At 32.8% G+C, this 17942-nt stretch overlaps 1 protein-coding gene across 1 annotated transcript in view; it reads right to left on the minus strand.

Annotated features, from left to right (window-relative positions):
- HK1 (histidine kinase 1) overlaps nucleotides 1-16680 on the minus strand; it is a 278995-nt gene extending 262315 nt beyond the window's left edge. Inside the window, exon 1 of the mRNA XM_089809077.1 lies at nucleotides 16187-16680. Within this exon, the coding sequence (XP_089665203.1) occupies nucleotides 16187-16441 (255 nt within the window). The 5' untranslated portion in view covers nucleotides 16442-16680. The remainder of the gene's footprint in view (nucleotides 1-16186) is intronic.
- Nucleotides 16681-17942: the final 1262 nt, after the last annotated feature.

The following is a 17942-nucleotide window of genomic DNA, read 5'->3' on the forward strand; positions in this document are numbered from 1 at the left end:
AGTTATCTGTTTTAGTCTATTTTTAAAGCTAGTCTCAGAGGTTTTCAGAAAAAAAGTCACAGTTTGTAAAAAGAGTTTAAATGATTTTTAAAGTTTTCATGCAATGATGGATTTTGAATCAAATCAATATGACATGTTAATTTGATCAGATCAAAGGGTTGGGTGTTTCAGTTTGAATTTTTTTTTAGCTAGACCCACTTTGTGGCCCGACTAAATTCATTAGATCACTAAAGGGGATGGAATCTTCTTGATCAAAGGGGTGTCATCCGAATATGCATTGGTCATCTAGATATTCCCTTCCTAAGACACTATGATTTGTTTTGATAAAGCTTGAAATGGTCAACAGGGTCAAGTGCTTCAAAAATAAATTTCAAACATCTTTTTAGATCAAATTGGAATATGCACTTAGGCAAGAAATTATTAAAATAAAAGTCAACATCTTTAAGTGATAGGAGCTAGCTAGTTAAAGCATAGGATGAACTTAACTAGAATCATGCTAGATGAAGCAGGGGAAAATACAAATACGATGGAGGATACCTTGAGAAGACATTACTCCCTATCAACCCTCACTATATATAGTGGTGGAACAACACCGTACCAACCGATGATGTTGTAGACTTTTGGTCAATGGAAAACCTTCTAGGGTCTGACTCACTTTTTAAATGGCCCCCTACCATTGTATGCTCTACAATTATATGGGTGAGCCTGCCCCTACATGCTCAATTTGCTACTTTTTCTTTTATTGCTTTTTCAAATTCTTGAATCAACTCTAGTTTGGGGAAATTGCTACAGATGGTGCCTTTGTTGGGTGCCGAATATAACTTGATACATTAAGGCTAGAAGACATGTAGGGTTGTCGGCACCAACAATATGGCTAGGAGGTTGCCATCCTTCTCGCCCCTGCAAGAATATCCCTACAGTAATCTTTTTGGGATCCTAATCCTAAGAATTTCTAAAGTTCAAGCACTAGACAACTAGTAATTGTTGATGGTGTATGCATGCTCATCTACATGGCAAGAAGGTGCTCTCCAGAAAGCGGCCAGGTGTCTATGTGTGGGTGGGTGTCCCTTCGTTTCATAGTCTCGTTGTTGCTTATGTTCCAAGTAAGCAAGATTCATATGGAGATGGTTAAATTTTGGCACCTCCTGAATTGTATCAGATTGTTGACGATCCTTCTCTGATTTTAAATAAAGAAACCAACCTTCCTAAACATAGTAATGAAGAAGTTGAGCCATAGCCTCAGTCGTAGCTAAAAGGGAAAACTGGTAAAAAATGTATTATCCCACATTGAGTGGGCTGGAAAACCTTTTAGTTTTTAAATACATCGACACTCAATTTCATTGTGTCTAAAGATAAGCGTCTTTTAAAGGCAACGTAAGGCTCACATGGAAGGGGCCCACCCATGGACAAGATAGTTGGCAACCATTGAAGAAGTATTTTGGGCAACCAAAGATGCAGCAAAGGACAAGACATGGCAATCATTCAGGGGTTGAAGGTCACAAAGATATAACAATCGCATAGTCAAGAGGTTAAAAATGAAGAGATATGATGCTATGAAACAATCATAAGATCGGGAGAATGCAAAGTCTAGAGTTATGAAGCCATGAAATCCACAAAATTTATAAGATCGTAAGTGTGAAATCATGGAGTTCAGATGCTACACAATCGTAAGTTCAAAAGGAGGAAAAAATGGACTTAAGATGCTATGAAAATTTTATAAGATTGCGAGCTCGCATGGTCGGGAGGCAAATTCTCCAAGATTTGAGCTTATGCATGAGAAATGTGGGTCTCACCTAGGGATTTAACAAACAAGGATGCACCACGTGGCACCTAGTGGTAGGAGGAAAGGATAAAAATGAAAATAAATTGAATATTAAAATTTAATTGTTTTGCAATATGAGCACACATTTCTCAAAAGTTGAAAAGGGAAGAATTTAAAATGCATTTGTGTTATTGTATAGTTAAGACTATAATATTTTATTTTTTCAATTTAAATGCCCAGTTCATGGGATGAGGCTTGATTTTTCAAATGCATACCAATGGGGCACTTTTTGTCCAAGATGTGGAGTATAATATACCATCGAAAATAGGAGAATTTGAATTTTCTATTTTCACAATCAGAATTTGCACAAGTTTTCAGTAGTAGAATTTATAAGCAGTTTTGTAAAATCCAAGGCATTCTCAACAATAATGAGGATTTGATTTTCAGATGGAACAAAATCAAATTTAGATGATTTAGATGAAATTAGATTCACTGACTGACCACCAAGAATGAAATAAATGTTTTGAAAGTAGTTGTAGATGATAAGGCTCTATTGATAAGAGGTAGTTGAAGATTTCCACGAATAAAGGCAGTAGATTTATGATCTTGAATATCTTGAATGATTATGTTTTATGATTAGCAGTACTTGGTTACTAGATTTGATTAGATATTATTTCATACTTAGTTGATTTATGTGATGAGTTAGTTATTTAATGCATTCATGATTACTCTTTCGATGATGATACATGTATGTTCAGTTAGTGATTTTCAGTTATCTCATGATGATAGTTAGATGTGTGATTTATATGTGATTTCTATGGATACTTACCCCATACTTGCATGTGTATGGTGTACTTGTATGTTTTACTTTATGATTGGCGTTCCTCATGTGGTTGAGAGAAGGAGTCGTAGTCACTTGCTAGTTGGGATCTACACAATGCACCACTTCCTGCCATTGCATGTTTAGTTTAGATTATTTGTGTATGTACATGCATGGATTTTATGCAAATTACAAGTACCAGGTATCAACTTCCCTAAATTGTCAGGATGAGCATACCCTATCGTAGTATCTCAATGGTATAAATGGGAAGATAATTCTTGAGTCTAAATCCTAAACCCTCAGCCAATTGTCCTAGAAAGTAAGACAAGTATAAGAGTTGTTTACTTATCTGAATTTGTCAAGTGATGTGAATTCGTGATTTTGACCCTGGAGTTTGATTTAGTATTTTGTTCTATATGATGGGTTTTCGTATTTAGTCTTGTGGGTCTATGATGATTTTCTATTATAATTAAATCAAATTAAAAGAGTATTTAATGATTTAATTTAGAGGAAATTTAATAAAGAAAATTTGATATCTAATTATATTTAATTAATTGAAAAATTAATTAAATAAAAGAATTAAATTTAAAATACTTTAGCTAAAGTCTAATTTTGGCATATTTATATTTATTTAATTTAATAATAATTTATTTAGGAGTTTTATTTAAATAATATTATTACTTGAGTTAATAAATATTTTATCAAAATGTCTAGTAATTTAATAAGAAAGAGAAAGCAATAATTTACTAAAGTTTATTTTAATTAAATCACATAAAGTTGTGCATGAAATTAAAATATAATAAAAATAATAAAAGAAAAAGGAGCTTGTCGCATGATTGCACAATCAAAGCCCCAAATCTGGGGAAAAACTCTATATTAGCAATTTAGAGTTCATTTCTCAATTACCAGGATTTGGAGGAGCAATTTCCGAGAAGAAGGGTTTTTAGAAGAAAGGGGAATACTTGTGTGCTCCGTGCATTTGTCATTTTTAGCATCAAATCTAGGTACGATCTTGTGGGTTTGTTTGTACAATAGTTTTTCATTCTTCAAATTTTTGTATTCTTCATGTCTATTAATGTTATTTGGTTTAAACCCTTGTAGGTGAATTCATTGTTCTTCATTTTGAAATCATCTATATATGGATTATTAATTTGAAACCCTCATTTGATTTAAACTGAGTGATTCGTAATAGATTTGTTAAAATCAAGATATGGGTTTTAAAAAGAAAACCAATTTTGTTTTATAGGTTTTGACTATTTCATCCTAGTTTCTATACCAGGATTGTATTAGTAATTTATCATACATACATACATACATACATACATACCACATTAATTTATAATTACTGTGATAATTATAAAAATATAATATTAAAAAAAAGACAAAAAGTTAATAAAAAATGAGGAGGGCATGTGTTTGTTTGTTTTAATAAACAAATTTTAAAAAATAATAATAAATTTGGTTGGGTGGGTGGGGGTCTCCACCACTGCACCCCCCCCCTCCCCCACTTTCCCTCCTCCCTTCTCCCTTTATGCACCGACGAGAATAAGGCCGCACACAGCAAACCTGCTATTGACATAGCAGGTACTACTAATGTCATAGCAGGTACTACTGATGCAGTACTTTCTAGCTAGCAAGCTTTAAATGTAAATGAAAAAGGCTAAGATTTTTTTTTAAAAATTAGTTTATTTAAATTTTATTATTATGTTAATTTAAATATTACAAATGTTAGTAATTATTACATGTTAAAAGTTATTAATAATTATTATTTTATTATTAGATTTATAATTACTGTATTAATAATTTAATATAAGTTATTTTATTAATTAATAAATAATTACTATCTTTAGTAATTTAGTGATAATATTTTCTTTTGAATAATTATTAAATTAAAGATTTTATTGTTAAAATATTTTTGGAAAGTAAAACTGATCATAGCAATTTGGAAAATGATTGTTTTAGTAAACTCATATTTTACCGATGATGTAATTTTATATGAAAATGATTTTATTACCAGGGAAATTTTATTACTTGAAAACCTGAGTAATTATCATACTTCGAAAAGACGGAAAATAAAATCCTACTTGTTTATCGAATCTTGTGTTTTGAAAATGAGAATGAAAACTAGAAACCAACAATGTAATTGAACCTTAGTGTTTTTCAAAACTTAAGGAATTATGAAAATTACTTTGTATGTACATTATCTGATGTGTGGTTTAATGTTGTGGGTTCGGGTTTTGACTTAGCTTTGACCAAATAAGGATGTTTACCAGAGGCTTGGGAGTTTGTTCTATGATGATGTTATGTATCTGATCTTTTGTAACTGACCATTGTGATGTAGTCACATGTCTTCTTTGATGAGCTTGATCTGATGATTGTTATTGCTTTCCAATTTCTCTTGTGTAGAACTGAGGTGAATGGTATGACTTTTCTAGTGTAGTCTTTGAGTCTTCGATTAGTTATCTTTGGATTGCTTCCTAGATGCTTGTATATGACTAAGGTGATTGTGAGTTATTGTTTTTAGGTGATGTCATGTGATGTCATGGTTTTGTATATGTGTATTTGATTTTGGATCAATCATGTTAGGATGATTGTATCGGTGGAATATGTGATTTTGATCAATGATATTTTAGTACTTTCTAGTTGCTTGTTTAAGAACTGATGTGTGGTTTATGGTCGTATGAGACCTTACGATTTTGTTGAGCTTAGGGTAGTTATTTGTATGACATGTTGTGAAGTGGCTTGCAATGGAGGCTAGAGCCCTAAAGAGGTTGCCTGGGTAACATATTATAGGTTATTTTAATAAGTGATAACATTTCATTAAATGGGTTAAAATAAATTAATAAGATAAGGTGCCACATAAAGTCACTAGGAGTCTAGAGTCCCAAGAGACTACCATTGTAACCTTAGAGTTGACTTGTTAGTAGGCCTTGTCTATACAAAAGGATGTTGATGTAGCAAAGAGACACTAAGGGATCGAAGTCTGTAGTGGCTGCCAGGGTAACCTTAGAGTTGGTTCATACAATGACACTTGCCCACTTGCATGGTAGATTTCCTATGTGTCATTATTGCCTCTAGGATTAGTTGATACTTGTGTGTTGGTATCCTTTGAGATAGTTAGCTTTCAGGTGTTTCCTTGACCTAGATGTTGGTTATAACTTGTGTTTTGATATTCGTATGAGACTTGAGTTTATCTCCTCGGCACGATGGGAGTGGGCCATTTGGGTTCCACAAGGTTGGGTAGTAGTGTGTTTTCTTATACCATTGAGATCCGACCATTGATGTCGTTGTTGGTTGTACTTGTGCAAATTGTTCCTTTCTATCTGATCTTGTATTTCTATTTGATGGTTATACCTTGTTATAATGTATTTTTTTATTAAAGATCTTGTGAGATGTTATATTATATTTATGATGTACATTCTTTCAACCTTCCATACCCTGTGACTTGTACAGTGGATGATTGTGCATTCTGATTAGTGTCAAGTGGCATCCTATAATTGCATATTATTTATATGGATTCATACTTGTGATTATTCTATGGTGTGGATTTTGGTTATATGTTAGATTTAATATTAATAATCTTAAATGTGATTCAACGTCATGGGACCATTAAGAGATGTAATATGTTTTATGATAGTTTTTATGTATGTGAGTTAATGCTTCTGCTATATTTTATCTAATGTTTTTGTTTATTACTTTAATATATATATAAATGTTTGACAAACTTAGTGAAATTTTAGGTTAATTTCTTTTGGGTTCCCTGGCAGGGCGTTACAAGCTTGGCTAGATAGGATTGCACACCCGAGGGCTAGTATAAGGTTAATTATGATGGGGCCTCATAGGGTAGCCCAGGTATTGCAGGGTGTGGTATTATTATCAAAAATGAAAATGGGTATGGTATTGGAGCAATGGAAGTCCCTATTGGAAAGCATACCAATCACATAGCGGAAGCTAGTGTGACTCTTTATGGATTAATATATGTTAAGAGTATGAATATGGAGAAAATTTGGCTAGAAGGGGATTCTTTATATATCATTAATTGCCTCAACAAGGTTACTACTCCCTCATGGACTATTCATAACATTATATGCAAAGCCATACATTTGATCAATTCCTTTGTGAAATGTGTTGTTACTCATAATTATAGAGAGACTAACAAAGTGGTGGACTGGGCAACAAACGTGGCTTGTAAAAGTCATGTGAAGATGACATGGAATAATGACAATGGCATTTGAATTGACGGGCTATCTATAATAGAGTACGACAGAATTGGAAGCAAACAAAAATGGTTTAATAATGATGACAATGATAATTAGGAGTAATTATATGATGTGTTGGAGAGGGGGTTTGTGGATTATGATTGTGTATGTCGCAACTACCCATTTATTACCACACGGATTGTGGGTTTTTTTTGCAAAAGAGGAAAGCCGGTTGTGACTTTGAAACAAAGATTTTTAACTTGCTTGAGCTCATTGGTAAGAATAGCAATTTCTATAGAAATAGTAACATGAGAGGTAGGAGAAAGAGGCTTGAGCTAGGGAATTGCAAGGAATAGAAACAAAAACTGGAGATATGGGACATATTGGAGTAGGACAATTTTACGGGATTTAAGGAGAAATTGAAGAGAAGCAACCCGTTTATTACCAGGTAGTTTATCAATACTTGGAAGAACAACATTGTTGTCGTTGGAAATCAAAGAATGGAAGTCACAGAGGGTATTATTGCCAACGCCACTGGCTTGGACATGGAAGGGATTAACTTCTATAGAGACATGAAGGTGTCTGACAAAGTTGGTGACGAGTTTGTGGAGTAGGCCAAGGAGAGAAATAGGTTAGTCAAAGTTGGTAATTCTTACTTTAGCCCTCATTCTATTTCTAGACCTTGGAGGTTTATTATGTTGGTTGTGATTGAGTATATTACCCTAGAAGGTTGTTTTACTAAGATTTATGGACACCACTTCATAGTAGCTAATCACTTTAGGCATAGGGTTAGGATAAACTTCCCCTTCTACCTTCAGCAGTCTCTGGATAGTACCATATTAACCCTTCAGAATGACCTAAATGGGGATCATGCTTGTCATGAGGGTTTGATGGTGTTGATTATGAATTTTCTTAAGTCAAAAAAAATTGGACAAACCCCATTTTAGTAGAAAGACAATGGAATGTGATGTTGAGAAGAGTGATTCAGATGAGGACTATGATGAGGAAACAGAGAAGGAAGAAGCAGAGTTGATGGAAAATAAGAGATTGAATCTGACCCCTGGGGGTTGTCATCTAAGAGAAGGAAAAGAATTGAGGTGGATTATGAGATGGAGACTGGGAGAAATGAGGAGATTGAAGAGGTAAAAGAGAAGAAGAGTAAGGGCAAAACTGACAGCGAAATTAAAACTAGAAATAATATGAATGATGAAAGATGCATGAACATTCCCTCCAATGATGATCTCTTGATCAAGAAAAAAGAGAAGGATCTAAAAGGTAAGAAGATTATGCTTCAAGAGAAGGCCGAGGATAAAGATATTAAGGATGTTCTTGCAGGGAAAGATAAGATGGACCTAGATGAGGAGAATTTGAATCAAAGCAGTGTCTAGGATGATCAAGGGTATATGAAGGGTGTCTATGTCAACCCTGTTGTGATGAGAAGGGGCATTAACATTATGAAGGAGCAAATGCATGATATCAAAAGGGAGTTTGAGCTTCTCAAAAAAACAAATAGAGGTGAGAAGACCTTAGGAAAACATCTGGATAGGCTCTCAGATGTAATAGGGAATGCTGAAGAAGTTAAGAATCCGAAGAAGAGAGTCTCACCTTTTGAAACTAAAAACAGAACTATGGATCAAGTGGTGAAGGACATGCAAAAGAAGATCCAGACATTTTGGAGAACAAAGTTGAGGGCACTGAAAATGTTATGAAAAAACTTACTGATCAGAGTTGTTCCATATTGAAAGTTGTTGTAGTGAATATCAAGAATTTGTTGGATAAGCTAGAGCAAGGGAGAAATCAAGGCACAAAGGAGATGAAGGATGAGCAAGGTCTCGACAAATGCACAAGGACAAACTCGAAGAAGACAGAGGTTATGGATGATAAGGAGATCGATGAGCTAAGGGCTTTTGCTGTGAACATGAATATTTTAGTTGATCGGATAGTTGACCTACTGAAGGCTTTATAGTTGTCATGTTGTTGTCTTTCTGCTATCTTTTTGTTGTCTTTTTTTTTTGTTTGATGTTCTAGGGCCTTTTGTTATGGCTTGTTTGGTTTTTTGGTGTTGATGCACAATTTCTCATATGCTTTTACTACTTCTCTGCTTGGTTTTTTGTAAAAGGTTTAGGGTCCTTTCAAAACCTTTTTTAACTTAATCAAAACAACCAAGTCCAAGCATTCAATAAATCTAGTGTTATTATCAAGAATTCAAGGAGTTTCTCTCCATAGATCTAGAATTTTCTCCATTGGAAACCAACCAAAGAATATTTTCTTTTTAGGAAGGAAATGCACCTATCTCTTTAAGTATTTTTATTTCTCCTTTATTCAAACATTGTGGGAAATTATAATAACCATTACATGAGGTTTTGTATTTCATTATTTACTTTAGAGTTTTTGTGTTAATTTGAAGTTATTTCATCAACATATTTTATTACATCATAGTAGCATTTATATTGCCAAGGTATGATATACGTCATTTCCTAGATTCGGCCTCTATTGCATGATAGCACACTTTCCTTTACTTCATTTCATTTCTAGGTTAATTCCTAAACAATGGTTTTGTTGAGGTGGAACCCCTTTATGCAACCTTCTTCCCCATTTTTATGTGTGTAGGATTATGTTACAGATCTATTGAGACTTTTTTGAGTAGATCAAGAACTATTTGAGCATCTCTAGAGTTTTAGTTAGAAACCCAGGGAATAGAACATTCCAAATGTTCCTAGGTATAGAACATTTCAAATCTTCTCTACCACCCATAGATATCTTAAAATTGGTTTTTAGTCAAGGTACAACCTTTAGGTTCCAGATCAATAATCACAAGTATTTTCGGGATTCTATATGTCTCGTATATAAATTTGAAGTAGCATATCTCCTATTTTTATTGTAGGCATGTGTAGATCTTCCCTAATATGCATTTCTTATCTCATCGTCATTTCTCATTTCAATTTTCAATTTTACATATTTAGTGAAGGATCATTGACTCGTTTAATTATTGGGATGTTCCTAGCCTTTTGGGACATCTTATCTAAATGTGCCACTTTGGAAAGGAGAAGTTGTTTATCTCTTTGCATTGCTTCCCTTTTCCTATTACACATTTTTCATAAACCTAACTCTTATTAAACATACCCTTGTTTAGGAACCCAGTATTTTTCATTGCACTCTTGGATCTAATTTGGATAGCTTTCATTGAGTTTACCAAATTAGATCGATGTGTGATAACCTATGTCATTACCCCTCTCCTTACTTATCTTCATCAACTACATAAGGTGAAATATATATTCTTGCATTTCATGATGTTTATATTTATTCATGGTGTTCTTACATTTGACATTATGAGACTTTCAAATATTATTCTTCCTTATGACTCTTTTCATATTTCAAGACTCCTAAATTAATATTTCATGTGGTTATCTCATTCATTTTTTAACAATATGCATGAAATATGTTAATAACACAAGTGTCTTTGCAAATGAACCTAAAGATAAAATTAGTATAAACCTTCCAAATCCTACTCCTACATTGGTTATTTCTCGCAAGTATAAAGATCTAACTCCTAATGATCTCATTTTAGTGAGACCTATATCCTCTTTTCCTCAACTCAGCTTAATGAATAGCCTTAGGGAAGCTAGTTCATGAGATTCTTTAGATGCTTCATGTGTAAATATTCTTTACCCTTTTATTTCTAAGGATCCACTTTCCTTATTATTGTGGTAATTTTTTATGAAGTAACATTCTTTTCTTATAAGGGATGGTTTTATTTTCATTTGGGATTCTCTTATGTAAGAGTTGAACATACTTGATCACATCCTCTTTCTTATTTTCAAGATTGTGTTCATCCTAAAAAAATTCCCTTGCTTTGGGCACTTAAAGTGTGTCAGCCTTCACCAAGAATCATTTTTTCACCTAGAAATAAGGGTTTAAAATGATGCATTCTTAGTTTCTTCTCCTCTCTCTCTTGAATATGTTGTCTTTATTCATGAACACCTTTTGAAGGTAGATGTCTTGTAGCCAAGATAATTTATAAATTCAAGGGTCTCTTCCCACTTGTGGGTATCCTTTCACGATTATATGTTTCCTTAGTTAACAAGAGCATTCACACTTTGCTAAGGAAACAAGGGTAGATTGTTGTTTTAAGGATATGTCCTTGTTATTGGAAGTAGTTATCCTTGTTCTCTTTTCCTTATGATGCTACCATAGGACTTCCTATGTTTTAATTGTGAGGAGGGGAGCATGCATATGACCTCTTTGTATATTATGTAGCCTTTTTTTTATTAATCCCTAAGGAGACAATGTCATCCTTAGGATTGATCATGTTTTTTTACCCCTAAGGATATAATGTTTTCCTTAGGATTGATGACCTTTTTGGACCCCTATGGAAACAATTATTTTAATAGCACTAATCCCATAAGCCACCCCTAAGCACAAAGTTTTCCAAAGTCGGCATTTTTCCCATAAAATTTTTAATTATTCCCTAGGAAGAAAGCTTTTTTAAGTTGCCCTTATGGGAAAAATTTTCAAGGTCTAGAATTGACTAGCGTAATGCAATTTTTTATACCATCAATTTTTCTCTTTTTCTTTAGGATGAGTGGAACTAGAAAAACACTTGACTTGCTAGTATTTCCATTTCCTCATCTTCTTCTCTAATGAATCACCTAGTATGACACAAATTTCTAGCTTGTTGGTTTCATGGTTTCTCACTCTCTTTCTTGTCATGCTCTCATAGCTATGCTAGTGGGTTAGATCATGGAATCTTGTCTCATATTTGGTGATTATCTCATCATTTCCATGTGGTCATGTATGCTTTTGCAATAGATTTTCAAATATGATATTAGTGGTTGACACATTTCTCGATCAAGGTTTCTTCTACTAGTTTTTGACTTTAGTAGTGACCCCTTTTTTGTTGGTGTCTTTGAATTTCATTTGTTTTCTTTTTGATTTTTTTGTGCCCTTTTGCATGGATGTCTAAGTTTATATCCTTCTTTTGGGGGCTTGCATTCTATAACTTAGTGACATCTTATCTATTTTTAGTTCACTCATGATCACCTCTCTTGTTTCGTCTCTATTTATTTTCTCTCTCATCTTCATTTAGGTCATGCACATGAGGTTGCCTCATCCTCTCACTAAAGTTGGGGCTAGATGTACATTCTTGATTGTAAAAACCTAATTAGTGTGCAATTTAGGGACTATTTTGCACTCACCTTAGTGTCTTCTCTAGCAAGACCTCATCTATCACTCTTAATGGACAACTACATATAGATATAGGTCATCTCTCACTAAGTATTGTTTAAAATGTAGGTTATCCCTTATTTCTAAGCATACTCATATATTTTTCCTCCAATCCTATAATATGTTTAATCACCTAGGTCATATATCACTTTTTGTGACCTTTGTGTTTTGTCACAACCTCATAATTAGTTGTAGTTGATTATCCTACATCTACCTTATCGTCTAGCAAATGATTGAAATTTGGGTTTATTTTCCTAGTTACAAAATGCTTCAAACATTTTGTACCAAGATTAAAACATTTTGAACATTTTATACCTAAGAACATAACATTTTAAAGATTATGTTCCCACACTTTTTAGCCTAAAATTTCCCTAAATCCCTATGTTGGGATTTTAGTGGGAGATTAGGTGTTGTGCTCCACCTTCTTGAGTTTTAACCCCTGAAATATTGACGTGCGCGCGCGCGCACACACACACACACACACACACACAATATCTCTACTCGTTTTGGAAGCTCCCTCACTATTTACATTATCATGTTCAAGTATCCATTAATGTAGTCATCAAATGCAAGAAACAAAATCAAGTTCAAGAGCTATCAACAAACCAAGTCCAAGCATTCAAAATCTAGCATTATTTTCAAGCATGCAAGGTGTTTCTTTTTGTGGATCTAGCTTCTTTCACTGTTGGAGGCCAAGAAAAGGAGGTTTCTATTTTGGAAGGAGATAAACCATCCTCTTAAAGTTTTTGGTATTCCTCCCTCAACCAAACAATGTTACAAATTACAACAACCATTACACGAGGTTTTATCAGACATTGGCTTTCTTTTGGGTATTTTTGTATTAAGTCAAAGAGATTGCATTTACATATTTGATTACATTCAAAGAAGTATTTGCATTACCAAGGTATGATATACTTTATTTCTTAGATCTAACCTTTTTTATACTACAATACACTTTCCTTTATTTCATTGAATTACAAGGTTGATTACTAAACAACGACTTGATTAAGGAAAACCCCCTCTATGAAATCGTCCTCCACATTTTTCTATGTAAAAGAATAGATTATGGATCTACCAAGACTTTTCTAATTTCAAATTGAAAACTATCAGAGCATCCTTGAAAGATTTAGTCAAAAAGCCAAGGAACAAAAAAAAAATTTGTTTCTAGGTACATTACAAATGTCATGTACTTCCTAGAAACAACTAAGAATTTGTTTACAAATAGGTTTAACCTTCAAGTTCTAGATCAACAATCACATCTTTTTTGGAGATTGCATCTCATATCTCCAATTTTGATTCCAAGTGCATACAAAACTTCCCTAATTTGAATTTCTTATCTTGAATCATAATTTTACATATTTAGCAAAGGATCATTAACTCAATTAGCACTTGGGACCATCCTAGCCATTGGGACACTTTCCTTTTGAATGTGTAACTTTGAAAGGAGAAGTGATCTACATCTTTAAATTGAGTCCCTTTTCTTACTGTATAACTTGCAACCTAATTATCAAATTATTTAGAAACTACATCTAAATGTTTTAAAATAGGTAGTTTGATAAACACATTTGAGACACCTTATGTGAAACTCTTAGATTTGATTTGATACTATTTGTAAGATCAAAGACATGTGAAATAATCATACAATATGTTTAGTTGTACGTGTAACTACTAATGTCAGGTTGATGTTAAACTTCGTAGATAATATAATATGTTGAAATGCTCTTTAGATGATAGATGTTGTATCCGTCCTAGATTTTGGATCCTAAATAATAAATAAAGGTTTTTCCTTTCATGCAACACCTATTACACAAATTAAAAAGTTTGAAATAGTTAGCAAATAATTAATAGGAAGGGAGTTGTCTTTTTTTTTGAAATACCATATCTCTAGATTTAATATAAGTATTTAAAAATGAATAAAATAATGATCAAGTTTAGGCTCTTAAGATATATGAGAATAGGATCAAATTTACTTTATATTTTTGTCAAATTTAACAAAAAAAATGTCAATTATATAATATTCATTACTTTACAAATAATTTTGTTAAATGAATCAATATTTGACAAGTAGGTGATATTTTCCACAAGTCAAATTATGGTATGTAGTGGTTCATGAGAATGAATGGTACATGTAGCACTCATACATCTAGGTGATGAAGTCAAATTATGATACTCAATAGTAAGTAGTGGTTCACAATAACCAATCTCTCATGAGAATGAATGATACACTTAGCACTCATACATCTGGATGATGCTCACTGAAGTGAAACATTGTACCATCTTAAGAGGCTACTCATCCTAGTACTACAAACCAAGCACACTTAAATTTCTAAAATGAAAGAAAATAATATAAGATATAATTTTTGCACCCAAAAAATTAAACCACCTTAGATAAATAATAGATATTTTAAATATCGATTAAAAAGTTATCTTATAATAAAAAAGTGTTTGTTAATCAAAATCCTTTAACCAAATAAAACTTTAACTTTTAAACATAAAAATAAATTTTGAGGTGCACATTTCATATTTTCGTATACAATTTTAAAATTGAATGCAATTTTTTTTTAAAATACTCAAATCAGAAATATGTGTTTCCTTGTTGTACTTGCCCTAGGCTAGTACTATTGCATTCGCTTTGCATGATAAATGAATTAGTTTTATACATATCAACCAATTATTTCTAATATTTTTTCCTCATTTTCATATTTCTAAAGTCTACATATTCTTCATCAATTAAAAATATTCTTAAAAATGATTTTTCTCAATGATAATTAGTTCAATTCATTTGGTCTTATAAGACCCCTTTTTTCAGAGCTCTCTCCATATTCTATTTTTAATAACATTATTTTTTATTTATAAACATAGATATGTACAATTGTAATTAAATATTATTACATTTTCTCCAACTATTCTTACTTCTTAATATTTATTTCTAATTTACTTCCTTCAAATTGAATTTTTTTTAATCTATCTCACAGAATTATATACACTTTCTAACTCATAACTACTTCTATTTTATCTCTTCTTAATAGTTCATCTCTATTGTACTTTATTTCTATATGAATATTAAATATATTGATAATTATAATGATTTAGTTAGTTTTCTTAAATAAATCTTGATTTTTTTTGTTAATAGTTAATATTCATTCTACTATCTAAATGAAATAGGTGGCACTTGTTAGTGTTGCAACCCAACTACAAATGTTTTTCATAAGTGAATGTGTCTCTATGTGTCAATGGGCTTTTGGTCTACTACTGAAGTTGAATGACTCACAAAGAGTCCACTAGAGATCAAGTCTTGACATCATAAGGGATAAGGTGGCATGCATAGACTCGTATCGAGTGCCTAAAACTTGTTTGTGGATGACCTCCATCAAAAAATGATATGCAACAAAATATAAATTGAACATTTTATAAATATATGCAACTCCAAGACAAAATATAAATAGTCTTTGAATAGAAATAAGACTAAAATAATACGTTTCCTTGTTAATGTTACAACCCAAGTATAATGGAACGTTCATCTAATTTTCATGAATTGTAAACTTTGGTGCCGTTTAGATTTTAATTTAAAAAATAAATAAAAAGATATAAAAAAAAAATTGAAGAAAATATCTGAAATCTCGTCGGAGCAAGATTTTTGGGGAAATTTGGACATTCTGAGAATAGGTTTAAACAATTAACAGAACAGACGAAACAAGCTTGACCAGAAATTAGACGTTTATATATCTTGAAAATTAAAATAACTGCAGGGGAAAATCTCTACTGAATGTTATCATATTCATAAAAATATAAACACTGGCGACAGAGCCACTGAAATTTAGCAGAAGAAATGAATTTTGACAGGAAATAATATTCGCAAATGCTAATCTTGAAATTTAAAACACTTGGAAGGGAAATGCTTAAATAAATTCAATCAAATTCATAAATTTTCCTCTAAAGCTAACAAGTTTCAGCAAGTGCATACAGATCTTGTAAATTAAAACAATTGCAGGGAGAAATGGCAACAGAAATTCAATCATATTCACAGAAATTTGAATGAAAGAAGTTTCAACAACTACAGATCAAGAAAATTAAAACAATTGCAGGAGGAAATGGCTACTGAAATTCAATCGTATTCACAAAAATGTAAAAGAAAAAAGTTTCAGCAGTCAAAATACAGAGTGAAGAGAGAGACCGGAGTACCATTATTGCTAAGCGGGCGACGAAAACACTGTAATAAGAAGATAAGCAGTGAGCCTTTCTGAACCCTAAATCCTCCGCATCAGAAATATCATCATTATTGTTGTTGTTCTGCTGTCTGCTCACGCTACGGCGGTTGCATGAAACGCGTTTTCTGATCTTGCTAACAATTTTTTGGCAGGCGACAGGACTTGTAAAGCTTGTTAGGTCATTTGCACAGACTTCTCTTGCTCCGTTTGCCATAGCGTGAAAATTCATTATCCCCTCAAGAAAAATTGGAACAAGCTTAGAAGGATTCGAACCAGTGACCTGTTCCTGATAATGAAGGAAAAAAGGGGAGCAGTGCGTGAGGAGTCAGCTCAATCTTGTATTTTATAGCCGCCATGGCTCATTGGTATTAAGAATAATTTTTTATTGTTCAACCTCCCCTCATGCGTTCGACAGGGACAGAGAATATATTTTTTGATTTCGAAACAAATTGCACCGTTCTTTTCGGGGCCAAAAAGTGGAACCTAGGACGTGATCTGATAGCCGCGATATTTTCTATCAAATTTGATTTATGACGAATTGGGAATTAAATATAAATATAAATAAATAAACTTATTTCTTTTACAAAGTTTTTGTGGCAGCTGTTCTCTATTAGTGCTGTATGGCGTATACGGATGTCCTTTCTTTTATTTATTTAAAGCAAATGGTACACTTTTGTCTTTTTTTATTGTGAAAATGTAGATTACAAAGATTGAATTGTAGTAGGTAAATATATTTAATGTAGTCATAGTTACATGTCTAAATCATAAGTAAGCATGCTCAAACTCTTTTATCATTTGTATCTTGTCCATACGTCAACGAAATTCTATTCTAATTAAACTTAAAATAATATTGTGGAATTTTTTTTTTAAATTCTTATAATTTAATAATAATTAACAAATGTTTATATTCAACTTTTTTCCGGTGTTCTTATATGTTTAAATTTCAAAGTTGTAATAAGTTTGGCAAAAATCAAAGAGTATTACAATGGATGAAATATATATTTCCCTCATCTTTCTTGTGGTTGTTTTTAATCATTAAAAGCAACAAGAGGGTGTTGGCCCATATAATAAAGCTAGCTTATTAATAACACTAGCGACTTTTAGCACATAGGTAGCAACACAGAGCTTGCCTCTATCAAAAATAAAAAACGTAAAGTTCAGAGTATCAACGATAATATTAAAGTCATGATGCAAAGTAACAAAAGTAACAAAGTGTCTACTCCACGCAAAGTGGGTAAAAGTTCTTAAGCCAACCAGGTTGATAAAATAACTATAGAAAACCATAAAGAGATAAACTAATTTCTACCCAACTACTTCGATGACAATGTGGATGTCCACTCTTCCTTAAGGAACTGGAAGACGTCTTTGTATTCTTCATATGGCTTCGGCTTAGTTCCGAACATCTTATCATGCAGAACACAAAGGGTCACTGAATAGGCATGCATAACTTTGATAGCAAACTTATTCGAGTCTTCAATTCTCCTGTCGAAGCTGTTGACCTCTCTTCTCAACTCCTGAAGCGTCCTGTCTTCCTTCTCGATCTTGTCCTTCATTTTTTCCAACAACTCACCAGGAGTCAAGCCACCAGTCTCCTTAGTTGCCTCTATAAAAGAAACCTGAACGACAAAGGGGTAGGGATCAGGGCTTGGGGTAGGGTTTTTAGTCTGGGTCTCTAAGGGGGAGGGAAAGGGGGTATTCTTGACATCAAAGGGAGGGGGGAGCCCAAGGAC

The sequence above is a fragment of the Cupressus sempervirens genome, chromosome 11 (genome assembly GCF_028749045.1).
Source record: "Cupressus sempervirens isolate cs-2001-9-10 chromosome 11, ASM2874904v1, whole genome shotgun sequence".
Classification (NCBI taxonomy): domain Eukaryota; kingdom Viridiplantae; phylum Streptophyta; class Pinopsida; order Cupressales; family Cupressaceae; genus Cupressus; species Cupressus sempervirens.